General features: G+C 43.7%; 1 protein-coding gene across 3 annotated transcripts in view; it reads right to left on the bottom strand.

Moving 5' to 3' along the window:
- The window catches only part of SCAPER (S-phase cyclin A associated protein in the ER), a 3,109,515-nt gene that overhangs the window by 2,494,046 nt on the left and 602,070 nt on the right, over window positions 1-13,399 (bottom strand). For all 3 annotated transcript variants that reach the window (XM_085643688.1, XM_085643687.1, XM_085643686.1), the window contains exon 6: window positions 9,084-9,184. In XM_085643688.1, the coding sequence (XP_085499814.1) occupies window positions 9,084-9,184 (101 nt within the window). The remainder of the gene's footprint in view (window positions 1-9,083; window positions 9,185-13,399) is intronic.

The following is a 13,399-nucleotide window of genomic DNA, read 5'->3' as shown; positions in this document are numbered from 1 at the left end:
CAGCCTGGGAGCTGTAGTCTCCCCCTGCAGCGGCCGCGATGTAATGGAGCGGCGTCAGGGGAGAGCTGCAGCGTCAGGGACCCAGGAGCGGCAAAGTCAGCAGGTTGGCAAGGAGCAGGTCATAAGTCCACAGATAGGAAGGGATAATTCACACCCCTGTAACTGAGCCAATTGTGACTGTACTCTATTCAGCAGAGGAACTGCACCCTTGAAACCAAAACGGTAATGTACTTAGCTTGGAAGAAGCAATCCAACGTAAATGGGATGATCTCCTCCACTGCAATGTGAAATCAAAAGCTTTGGAAACTATAGAAAACTATAAAAGTTGCCATGCTGTTCCTCTGTTTTCGTCTGACAACAAAACAAAAAAAAAGTTTCACAATTCTCCGAGCCTCTCACTGGCTCCTATTCGTGCTTCAGCGCTTTCAGCAGCAACGTCCATCAAAGGGCTTGGACATACCCCAAAAAAATAGTGGACCTCAACCAGGCGTAGCGTCTGAGTGCTACCAACTTGAAAATCGTCCTGCCCAGTGAATCGGTGGTGTCCAGCCTACACCGGATGGTGAACTTCGCTGTGTCTCTCCCTTCGGCAACAGCACGGGAGAGCACGGCCCAGGCCTCCTCCGGGCACTGTGGCAGCACCTCCGCAACCGTGTCCCACACCGAGTGGGAGTAACAACCCAATAGACATTTGGTGTTCACCGACCGCAGTCCCAAGCTGGAGGAAGGAAACATCTTCTTTCCAAGGTGGTCCAGCTTCTTGGATTCCCTATCAGGTGGTGCGTTAGGGAATGCGCCTTTGGACGTTGAGGCTTGGACTACCGAGCTCTCAGGGGTAGGATGGGAAAGGAGGAAAATTGTGTCACCCAGGGCAGGGCGGTGGCGTGGGGCAATCATCCTGTCCACAGGAGCCCCTTTGTTGGGCTTGGACCAAGTGCCCAAAAGGATGTCCGCAAGGGCCTAATTAAAAGGAAGCAAGGGTTCCAAAGAGGCTACTGCCGGTTAAAGCACCTCTGTCAGGAGGTTAGCCCTGACCGCCACCGTAGGAAGCTCGAGGTTTAGGACCTCGGCTGACCTACGCAACACCACTGCGTTAGATGCACCCTCCTCCGTAGCCACGGTAGGGGGGAGTTAGCATTCCAGGGTCTGGGAAGGTGTCTAGACCACTGCCCTAACCCAACTCCTCTCTCCAGTCCAGTTCCTCCAACTGGTCTGCAAGAGGGTCCACAGACCCCTCCCAGTCCTCCTCACCCACTCCGGTGAGCCACTCAGAGCAGTAGGAAACATCAGGAGAGAACAGGAGTACAAAAGTACCAGTCGATGCCGGTCCCGACGTCAGACGACGTTGGTCTGGCTCCGTGTCCTCATCAAGGGGGAGGCCGGGGTCGACACTGGCTGGGGACACAACCTACCTCGGCGGCGGCGGGGCTGTCCTCACTGGATTCGGCGCCGGAGGTGTCAAGAGGTCAACGGGCGCTGATCCGGATCCAGGCCTGGATACTTGGGGGCTCTGCAGCGCCAGAGCTGAAGCAGCCGATATCGAAAACCTAGTGCCTCCAACCGAGTACGCAGGTCCAGAGTGCGCACCAGCGAAGCCAGGCTGCCCGAAGCTGGGCAGGGGTCGCTCCGGGTGCCGTAAAGAGAGGGAAGGCTGAAGTCGACCCAACAGGCTCCGCGGGCGGAGCCGGACGACTACCTTCCGAGTCGAGTCAGTCGATAGACGGGGAGAACCCGAATGCTTCTTTGCCTTCTCCTTGTGCTTCGACTTACCCGAAGACGAAAACTTCGATGACGAGTGGTGGTGGTGGCTCCGCGACCGGTCCCGCAACCTCCCCTTGACCAGAACCTCGAATGGCGCGGAGCGGACTGCCAAGCCTCGAGAAGCTTTCAGAACCACTTCCACAAAGACTTCGGGTTCATGACCCGGCAATAGGAGCACGACTTCGGGTCGTGGTCGCGCTCCAGGCAAAAGGCACACAAGGTGCGGGTCCGTTACCGACATCCATTTGTGATAGGTGTCACAAGCCTTGAAGCCGGTCCAACGTGACATCCCTCCGTGCACCAGGAGTCAATCGACTCAAAAAAGGGTGTCGACAAAAGTTGCAAAAAACTGAGTAAAAAGGTGACTCGAGGTACCGCTCTCTCCAGATCTGAGCTGGCTGGCGCAGAAAAATAAATAACTGACGTCAGCACGCAAGGGTGGCGTCTAAGTAGATACCGCAACGTCGATCCGGGGACCACGATGCCAACGACGAACGCGGAGTCAACCGACACCACCTATCAACGCGCAGAGGTACTGTTGGGGAAATAATTCTCCGGGTCCAGTCTGATGCCTGGGGGTAATTCGAAGGTGAGGAATCCATAACTAATTGTCTCGTTCAGATAGGTCGTTGCAAAAGCTATTGTATCTTATTTAAAATATTACGAAATACATACTGCAGGTGTGCTTTTGCAAGCTTGATGTGAATACTATAGGAATTCTATGCCAAAAACGTCGGCGAGGATTACGCTGTTCTTTATTTACTATATTTTATCACCAGCCCTTAGAGAACAACCATAACCGCAAAGAAACTGCATTTCCCATGAGACTTTGGGAAAAGAAAAACGTCAATACCATTATTGCAATCAATCAGGCTCCAGTATATCCCTTTAAGATCCTTTGAAGACCTCCTTGTCCCCTCTTTATTTGCAACTTTTGCAACGGATGACCTGGGGGTGGTCAAGCAACTAGGAGCATTTAAATTTTCTCGCGGTGCAGCATGCACGCTCCAGCATCAATGGTTTTTATTTCCCAGCAGCGCTGATAAGATCTATTTAGAGATATCGGGAGATCATTAACGGATGTGTACAACAATGTCAACTGGAAATGATTCACGAGATAAAGAACAAAAACACACACAAAATCCTCTTTAAGTACATGGTGAATATTTTTGTTACTTCCTAATACTGTCAATTATAACAAATGTGTATAATAAGGAGGAGTGACAAATGAAAAAACTACAGTTGGTGGACAGAATGCAGAACAGTGTCATACATTCACCCCAGTACAGAGATCTGGGCCTAAATCCATCATTTTTTTTTTGCTCACCGTGCCATTCCAGTTTTACCCCAGCCATATACAAATCAGTCTTGACCCTGTGCCTCATGGGAACAGTCCAGCCCGATCTGCCAAGCCAGGTCCTACCTGGACTGGAAACAAGCATCCTAGGACCGGTTTAGTGGTTTCACCCCTCTTCAGCCAGGATAGCTTGATTCCAGTGGCATGGAGAGCACGGGACCCACGTCAGGGCATACCCGTCCCACTCTGGTGACAAATGCAAAAACTACAGTTGATGTACAGAATGTAGAACAATATCATACTGGACTGTTCCCATGAGGCACAAGGTCAGACTGATTTGCATATGGCCATGTCTGAACTGGGGTGGCGGAGTGAGCTAAAGAATGATGATGGATTAAACCCAGATCAATTGACTGGTGGTGAGTGCTTGCAATGTTCAACACTTCGTCCATCATCCCCTTTGGTTTTGCTTTGTTCGGCCTAAGTTGGCAGGGTATGCCCAGACGTGGGTCCCTTGCTCACTTTGCCACTGGATTCAAGCTAGCCTGGCTGATGATGGCTGATTAGCCAGAAACCGGTCCCAGGATGCTTGTTTCCGGTCCAGGGAAGACATGGCTTGGCAGTTCGGGCTGGACTGTTCCCATGAGGCACAGGGTCAGACTGATTTGCATATGGCCTTTTCTGAACTGGGGTGGCGGAGTGAGCTAAAGAATGATAATGGATTAATCCCAGTTCAGTTGACTGGGGGTGAGTGCTTGCAATGTTCAACACTCCGTCCATCATCCCCTTTGGTTTTGCTTAATAAGGCGGAGAACACACTGATAAGGTTAGTGGAAAAGTCTGATGATTTGTTAGTGGTATGGTCGACTGTACTAATTCTAAACAGATCGAGCTACTCCATGGATTGATTGTACATTACTAGGGATTTATTGAACTGCTTTCCTTCTTTGTAGGTTAGTAAAAGTTAATTTAAAAAAAGAAATGTAGCGAAAGGAAGGAGGTAAGAATAATGTTAGCAGAAACAAGAATTGGCAAAGACAATAGTTTTGGTTTTGCATACTGAAATGCACTAGCAGCTTCATTCATACACATCACAAATATAGAAATGGGAAGCAGCAATGCAACTCCCATCACACACACAGACCAGGGTGTATGTAATACTAGCAGCAGGTAAGGAAGCCTTTTTTCTCACAAAGAAAAGATGCAGAAGCTGAAGCAGCAGTGCACACATCTGCTGTCCTTGATCATCTTCAAGTTCCCATATCGGATAGCCTCAAGGTGTATAAATAGGACAGGCCTTAGGGAAAGCACAAGGAGACACATGCAGCAGAAAACAAACATTGTGCTACAACTAAGCAACTACAATTATGCACATCATGAACTTGTCAGGATTTACATAGCGCCTACGACCCAGTTAGGGTCTCACTGTGAGGGTAACATTTGTAGTATGGAGTGCAGTTCTCAAGGTTACCTCTGGAGTGTTGCGTTCAATTTAGAGGCCAGCTATGCCTTACTATGTCCCGTTCTGGAGATCCCCTCTGGAGTTTTGTGTCCAGTTTGAGAGTTCACAGTAGTCTGTTGTTCCAGATTCTGGAGGCTGCCTTTGGAGAACAGGGCCCAAATCTAAAGTCCATCTTAGGGGTGCCCTCTCCAGTGCTAAAGGCCAACTGAGTAAATTCTGTATGCTTTTATTTTATCATACAATGTTTTGTATGATTAACAGCTCTAAGAGTGTTTACATTTCACTGCCCTGAACGCCTAAGTTTATATCTCCAACCATGTGTTAGTCTCCATGTTAGACAAAGTGCTGGAAGATCAGCTGCGAAGAGGCAGAGAGTTTATAATTAAAATAACTGGTTATATAGCATTTGACATCATACTTATTCATTTCTTAGTGATGTAATTAACAATTCTACTATTAGCCAATTTAATAGCACGCAAAACCACATCCAGGGTAATATGCTCCACTAGAGAGGCGTCATTTGGAACATTGTTTTAAGCTACGGAAGCCACCACTAGAGTAATGTATCTGGTTTTGGAGAGTTTATCTGAAATGTTGTTCTGGAGGACACACAAGAACCATGGGAGGAGCTACCACCATAAGCAGTTTTTTAGTTCTAGAGGACACATCTGAATTGTTGTCAACTCTGGGAGCCTCCCCTGAAATATTGCATCCAGTTTTGAAGGCCTTATCAGGACTATTGGGCCTGGTTCTAGAAAACTCATCTTAAGTGTTGGGTTCAGTTGTGGAAGCCTCTTCGCCTGACATTATTCCAGTTAGAGACATGTTGACCAGTTGCGGGGCCTCACCTTGAATGAGGAGTCTGGCCCAGGAAGGCACCTCTGTCACATTGTGTCCACTTCTGAAGGCCAGTTCCAGGGTACTGTGCACGGTTCTACAAGCCAACTCTGGCATACTGTATGGAGTTCTGAATATCACATTTGAAGTGCAGTTTAACATTTTTATTTATTGATGGGTGAGTCTGTGGGAGTGTTTGGATGTGTCAGTGGGTGGATGGATGGATGGATGGGCTAGTAGTGAGTGAATGTATAATTTGAGTTGGTGATTAAGTGTGTATATAAACATACCTGTTCACTTATGCATACTGTTCTGTGAAAAACCAGAAGAATTCATGGTTAACTGAATAGGTTGTTGAATGAATGAGGACATTAGTGGGTCAATGAGGGAAGTTAGGGATGAATGGAAGAGTTGATGGATGAATAATTGAGTTAGTGCATTAATGAGAGGTTGGATAAAATGTATGCTTTATACTGTTTACAGTAGGGTGTGCTCTGCAAAAAAGGAAGTCAGAAGGATAGTTAACACAAATGCTATGCCAAATCTAGCCGCACAGTAACCCAAAGCTACAACACTGGCAGCTCATGCTTGGCAGTCTTATTCCAAAACGCATAATTAATTTGGTTACAGTGCTCCATGTCTGGGCTTGCCTGGCAGTGCTGCCCATTCTGATCGTCACAGAAGGCACATATATATTTCAACAAGCACAAAACCACATTTGCCAGCTCAAGCGGTAGTATACAAGCTGTAATGGTTTTGATAATCAGGACAGGAGTGTCGGGCCTGCTCCTGGGAAAGCTTCAGTCCAAAATAAAGAAAATTAATGACAATCAAATCTCTTCCTGTGAAGCATCAATATAAATAATATAAGCACTGTGTTTATAGCAAAGTGCACTATTGAGCGCTCTTTGTACCAAGGCATGTTAAGTTATGTGGTATGTAACTTCCGGACATATTGTATAAATCGCAATGCATATTGCTTCTTACGTACTCTGTCTGATGATGAAACTTGTTGCTGCATAGCTTTGTTCCTTTAAGCTGCTGTATCCTCTAGGAAGTCAATGCTAGATTATTGACTACTTTTTCTCGCATTCCAATGTTTTAAACATCTAATGACTTCTGAAATATGATGTTTATATATATTTACTGTATTTTTTTCATCATGTAAGTTCGATCACCATCACAGCTATCCTTCCGTCGACGACCCTGTCGACAACCCCGTCAACAAGGGTGAAGATTGGTCTGCTTCTGAAACCGGCGCCTTCCCTGATGCAGGATTTTTCAAAGGTTTCTCCGCTGCCTCATGCCCGCCTTCTAGCTTTTCAGGAGTCTGAAGATGATGGACCCTTCGGTCCTGCTTACAGTCCTTCGCAACTCCAAGTTAAGTGCCAGGACTCAGAGGGTGAAGAGATGATGGAGGATCCATCCACTTATCTGGAAAAAGACTATTGTTTTTCGGATAGGGAATGTCCTGTTCCTCATCGTTTAGAAGCTTTCCAAGAACACTATCCGTATGAGGAGCAGGAAAATCAAACTCAAGTACCCTTCATTAACGTCCCAATTTCATTGGTGTCTGACCTCTGGCTAATGCTCAACGACTATTATAAAAGATTTCCAGAAGCGAATTCTGCTTCTCCTCCACCTCCCACTAAGGAAGTCACCACTCCAGCATTGGGGTACTACCTCCGCTACAGAAAAGCAGCACTGTATCAACTCCTGCTCTGGTTCCTGCGCAAAGTCAAGATGATGACAACCAGCAGTTGGAGGAAGGGGAATTACGTTTTGACCAGGATATCCAAGTCGAGTGAGATGACTATGCAAATGAAAGGCATCAGTTGTTGGTAGGTAAGTCCCTTCTTTATTTTGCTCGATAAAAACATTAATGAAATTCAGGTGAATAGCCAACTAGCATTGTGGGACAAGGCGCAACACGGAACATCGTTTGTCCCACTAAATATTTTATTGACGTTTGCGAAGGCAGAGTCCATTGGGATATGTTAAACAGGACTTCCAGTCCCACAATGCTAGTTGGCTATTCACCTGAATTTCATTAAGGTTTTTATCAAGCAAAATAAAGAAGGGACTTACCTACCAACAACTGATGCCTTTCATTTGTTTCACTGCCCAGAGGAAGGGAGGTGTCCTGAAACGCGTAGGCAGCACTATGTGGGGAGCTGATCTGTGTGTGCAGCCTTGTGCTCGACCTAACCTCCGGCGAGTGCGATCCATCCAGAACGGCTACCTGTTTTTTCAGATTATTGTGGCCCAGGCCGCGGCTTCGCACCACCACAAGATTCATGTGGGTCCGCCGTATTGTATTTGCATATCGGAGCGGAGCTGGAGGGGTCTTTTCAATTGACAAGGCGCAACACGGAACATCGTTGGTCCCACTAAATATTTTATTGACATTTGCGAAGGCAGAGTCCATTGGGATATGTTAAAACAGGACTTCCAGTCCCACAATGCTAGTTGGCTATTCACCTGAATTTCATTAAGGTTTTTATCAAGCAAAATAAAGAAGGGACTTACCTACCAACAACTGATGCCTTTCATTTGTTTCACTGACCAGAGGAAGGGAGGTGTCCTGAAACGCGTAGGCAGCACTATGTGGGGAGCTGATCTGTGTGTGCAGCCTTGTGCTCGACCTAACCTCCGGCGAGTGCGATCCATCCGGAGCGGCAACCTGTTTTTTCATATATATATATGTGTGTGTGTCTTTTAGCATTCATATGCATTATTGTGAGTTCATGTTAAATGATTCGTTTTATGGTTCGCATGGTGGGATGGTTCACTTTCCTGCCGCCGTAGCCCTTTTTTTTTTTTAAGTACTGCTTGCCATTCTGATTCAAGCATGTGAATCTATAAAAGATACAATACTGGCGAAAAAACAAGTTACTTACCTGTACACTGGGGTTATCCAGTATGGATATCTTTTATAGATTCACATGTGACCCACCCTCCTCCCCTCTTCAAGTTCTCCGTCCATACTTCTTCATTACCTAGGGCATTCGTGCACGAAATCTGAGGGTATGGTGGCCCTGCAGGGGAAGGAGATTCTATGGTCTAAGCTCTGATTGGCTGGAGTTTGGATGTTTTATAACAATGGTTATTGGTTGCTAAAGTTAAGGAATTCTTATGGGCTTTTCAATGTTAAGCTTTAATACTGCTATTTTACTGTTACCGTGGGACTCCCACCATGACGACTGGCAAGATTCAAGCATGTGAATCTATAAAAGATATCCATACTGGAGAAAGATAAATGTTTGCTTGAAATCAAACCTCTCTTCTTGGGGCATTAAAGTTTCTATCAAAAGCAAAGTTGCTGCCATAACAAGAGAAAGTATATTTCACTGAAATCTAAGATACAAACAGCCATCAATGGCAACTTGGACACAATCTAATGAGTGGATATTCCTCAGGTGATCCTTCTTATTTTCAGAAGTGATGTCAAAAGTAAACGATCAAATGGGGATGAAAGTAAATGAAAACCCTTGCTATCTTAAGCAGCATCCCATACAGCTGTCCTAAACTTCCGCCCCAAGCCGAGCAAAGCAACGCACAAAGCTATATATAGTAAACATGAACAAGTTCATGAGACGAGGCATGCACAAGCTTCATGACAATAGATCCATAACAGGTTGTAGGATTTCTAGAGACACACCGAAATATAGTTTTACATAAAAGGGTAAAAAAGCAAAAAAGAAGGATTCATTGTTTTAATATTACCTGTTCTGCCCATCAGCCTTTTCTAGTTTTTCTTGCAGCTGTATCCAGTCAATAAGCGCCTTGAAATCTCTTACATAATTATCAAGCATCATTAAAACCTCCTGCAAACCAAATACATCACAACGAATTAGAAATCATTTAACTGCATTCATAGCCATGAGCGCTTTATGCCAAGGGATTCATGTGATATTAATCCTCATAGCTAAGCTTTAATGGAATTAATAAGGTACAGTTGGCGGACCTTGCAGCACCACAGGTACAGTAGGTAGACTGCACATATGAAATAAGGATACAGTGACAGTGTGCCCAGATACAGCAGACAGTACACAGAGATATCTTAAGGCATTTAGAACATAACATAACATGCATATTTACACACTCACCCAAGGGGACAGCTTTCAGTACTGATAACTAAAATATCTATACGAACAGCACTTGAGGGTCTATCTGTAGACCTGCTGAGTGCAGTGTAACGGTGTGTCCGGTCATGCTGACAATTAACAATTTCACATCATGTAAGCAGAACATAAGTAAGTAAAAAAGATGTTGACCGGAAGTTGTGGAGATGAGGTAAAATAGCAGTGCTTTTTGAACGACAGTTTAGAGTGGGAAGGAGGGGTTCGCTTATAGAGGTTTAGTGCCTTTGACAACCATTTGGGGAGAGTGAGCTTCAGCTGGATTTCATCCATGCTGACTTATTTCTACTGTTTTCTCAAAACGTCAATGAAGACGCAATTAGAAAAATATATAACAGATAGTAGATGTAGGTGGAAGAAAGAGGTATGAAATGGAATCAAGACTAAGGGGCTGTGGAATTCGATCAACCCAGCATTTGAAAGCAGGCCCGAAAAAACAAATGGACAACTACGTTCTTTTTTCCTTTTTTAAACAATATTTTCAATCCTGGCATTGTAGAACTCTTTAGTGTTAATCTTATAGGTACTATTTAGTCAGGTTCTCCGACTTACTAGTATGCTTACCACGGCTGCCTTCTTAATGTATGCTCGATTCATTTAAGTGAACTAACCTGCATACCCTTGATGTACCACAACTACATATCTGTGCTCCACATCTCCCACTCCTCAACGAAATTCCTGTGAAACCCTGATTAAGGCTGTGTAGATTGACTTGCACCTATACCCGATAATATCACTTGTTTTACTATAAGGTTTTAAAAGACCTCCGTTATGCAATGTAATATTCATCTGTCTGAGTAATCATCCGTCAAAAACACCTACATTTCTGCATAACTGTCTTGTTCACTTAGTCTTTCCTTTATTGCAGTGACCTTGCCAAGTGTGCCTCGTGTACAGTGATATGGTCTGAGCCTTACAACACTCAAAAATGGTAAGTATAATTCTTACATCTGTTTTCTTTAATAGAATATAGACTTTTCGTTACGACTTGCTATGAGGAGATTGTTTAATCTGCTTCTTTAAAGTCAATACAATATTGAGAATTTAAATGTGCTTTTCTTGCAAGTCAGACATCTTAGTTTCTATTGATCAGCACAAAAAATCGCCTGTTTCTTTTTTGTTCAAAACCAGCATTTGGTGTGTTTCACAGAAATAACCACAAACTATGGTTTCCTGGCAAAGCCTGTTTTTTTTGCATTCTTGGTATAGTAATCCCAGTATGAGAAAGATCCCTTCGTGCAAAGGAAAACATTCTCAGCTGTAACAATACTCCCTAGATTCACAACCAAAACCCTCAGATATTGGTCAGTAAATTAAATGAGTGTTTTTTTTTACTTAAAGAGGCTATTCCAGGATTACTCACTCTCAGCAGAGATATGAATTATTTAAAGACTGATCATTTGTGAAGATTAAACTGAGATGAAAAAAATTTAACAGGAAATATTAAGTATCAGGCTCTACATTTAAGATGGGGTATCATAAGGCTGTGAATCAAAGAGGCATCCCATATGGAGAATCCTAAACTTTAAGACTTCATACAAGAGCCATCACATACCTTTAAGAAAAGCAGTGGGAAAGATGTGACTTTACCAAGAGCAAGTGAGACAGAATACCATACAAATCACGTTTGAACAAACGACCAGAACATTTTTGGGGCCTTGTAGGGTAAGGGTGTAAAATAAATACCAATTTCTGGCAGCTGCAAAGCACACTTGAAAAGACAATCAAGGCTAGAGACAGTCACAATCTAATGGGACACAATAGTACAAAGGTGTCAGGGACAACGTAATAAAATCGGTACGTTGTTACCAGGGTCCTGGCTGGTTTTGGAAACTAGTTCAAAATGGTAGAAAGGGATTATTAACAATCTCATAAATTAGATATTTATGTATGCTAGCTTCGGACTTCAGTGGTTGCAACTTGTGCTTTGGTTGTATCAACACTAATACACGGATTTAAGAGACAGACGGGGCAAATACTCATTTTAGTAAAAGACACATATACAGCAGTAAGTGCTTCAGTGTCATCAACTGCTTCCATATCAGGATTCCTCTTAAATAACCAATTTCTGCTCATTGGAAGCAGAGTAAATGTACACTCTACAGCTAGAGCACAAATGTGAATATAGTGTAACGAAAAGGTCTGCAACTGTTATGCAAAAGTCAGCAAACCACACTTTAAGGGGGCCAGATCTGGCATGCCACTGTCACTCCGAGTCCGAAAGTGTATTTATCTGTTGTATCCTGATTCGGAGGAATATTCCTCTGCACAGACAGTATCAGGGATGAGCCGTAACCCGAGGCATGTTTTACGAACCAGGAATACAAACAGCTGTCTCGGCCCCGGACTCATCGAAGCAGTCTCACTCTCTCAAACTAAAAGGCCATTTGGTCAAGTAGGAGAAAGCTGAACAAAAGTGGGTCTGAAAGCGCCGGAACAGGCTTCCAGATCACTGTATATAGAAGTGCAGCTAAAATTACCAATTAGTTTACCAATTGGCTGCAACGGATTCGATTGGTATGTAATTAATTCTCGTTACTGTCGCATGCAGCAGGACGCTTGGCGCCAGCCCTTTGTCCTACTGACACACTATCCTAGCGAAAAAGGCCCAAGGGTCTCGGACATCAATACATCTCTCCGGTTCACCTACAAACCAAGAGCCGCAGAGATACCCCACGGAGCTGAAGCAGTGGAAACTCGCAGCACACAAGCAGCTGACTAAAAGGAACCAACAAGGCTCAGCTCTCGCTACAAGCCGGTAACCCCACTAGATTCAAAACATGCTGCAAAAGCCATTATTTCTCAAGGTCAAGTGCATCTCCTACACTTTAAGCACGTAAATGTGAAGCAAAGCGAGGATTCCTGGATGATGAAAATGGTAAGTGTGAACTGACAGGATAGGCCCACTGAACATTTGATGGCCATTATGTGAAGATGTTGGACGGTACTTAACCTCGTCAAAACAGTTAATAGCACTTTTATTCTTTACAAAAATGAACTGTTCGCAAAGACAGGAAGAGTTAAATAACATACTCTCGTACAGTGACATATATGCACTTATTTAAGCACAATAATTCCACTCCTGAATATATATATTTTCACTGACAACTCTTGAATATATAGATATTCACTGACAAAACACAGCTAATAAGGTATTTATGTTTCCGACTCAAACATGTAAAACGACTGAAATTTGCCACTCACCAGTCTCAAAACACACAACACACCATCACTTGAGCAGCCGAGACCAGCATCCAAACCTCAGTGGGGGCTGACCACTGTGACTAGTCTACAGCCTGACCCTGTGCGGAACCGCTCACTGTCTGCTAAACCCTACTGTAAGGTGTGTTGCTGTATTTTTTTGTTTTTTATGGGAAAAAAAGTCTCCTATAAATATTTTTATGGGGCAATAATATTCATCATGTGGGAAAACAATTAAATTATAAAAAATACTTCGAGTCTCAGCACAAATAGAAGGCATTTTCATTCGACTTAAAATGGTTGCCGATGGATCAAACTTTTCATTTAAAATACGGATTCAAGATGGCCCCAAAAAAAAGAAAAAAAACATTTTTGAGCCCTTCTCCAGCCAAAGTTTTTGTGAAAAAAATCAAAATTTGATTGTATATCTCTTTTGTATATCTTGATTTGTCAATCATTTCAAGACCATAAAGAAACTTTTAAAAACATTTCTATCTCAAAAATTACAAATAATTTACATCAAACTAATAAAAACACGATTTCTGAGTACATTTCTACTTTCATGCCAAATTTGGCATAAATCCGTTGAATGGTTGGAGCTTCCAGAATGAGCAAAATTTACAATTGAAGCTAAAATGGGAAAATACTTACTTTCTTCCTCTCCAACCACTCAATTTATTTTTTACCATGGACATATTT

The sequence above is a fragment of the Triturus cristatus genome, chromosome 3_1 (assembly GCF_964204655.1).
Source record: "Triturus cristatus chromosome 3_1, aTriCri1.1, whole genome shotgun sequence".
Taxonomy (NCBI): Eukaryota; Metazoa; Chordata; class Amphibia; order Caudata; family Salamandridae; genus Triturus; species Triturus cristatus.
The sequence above is the reverse complement of the archived record's forward strand: the minus strand, read 5'-3'. Positions and strand labels throughout refer to the sequence as shown.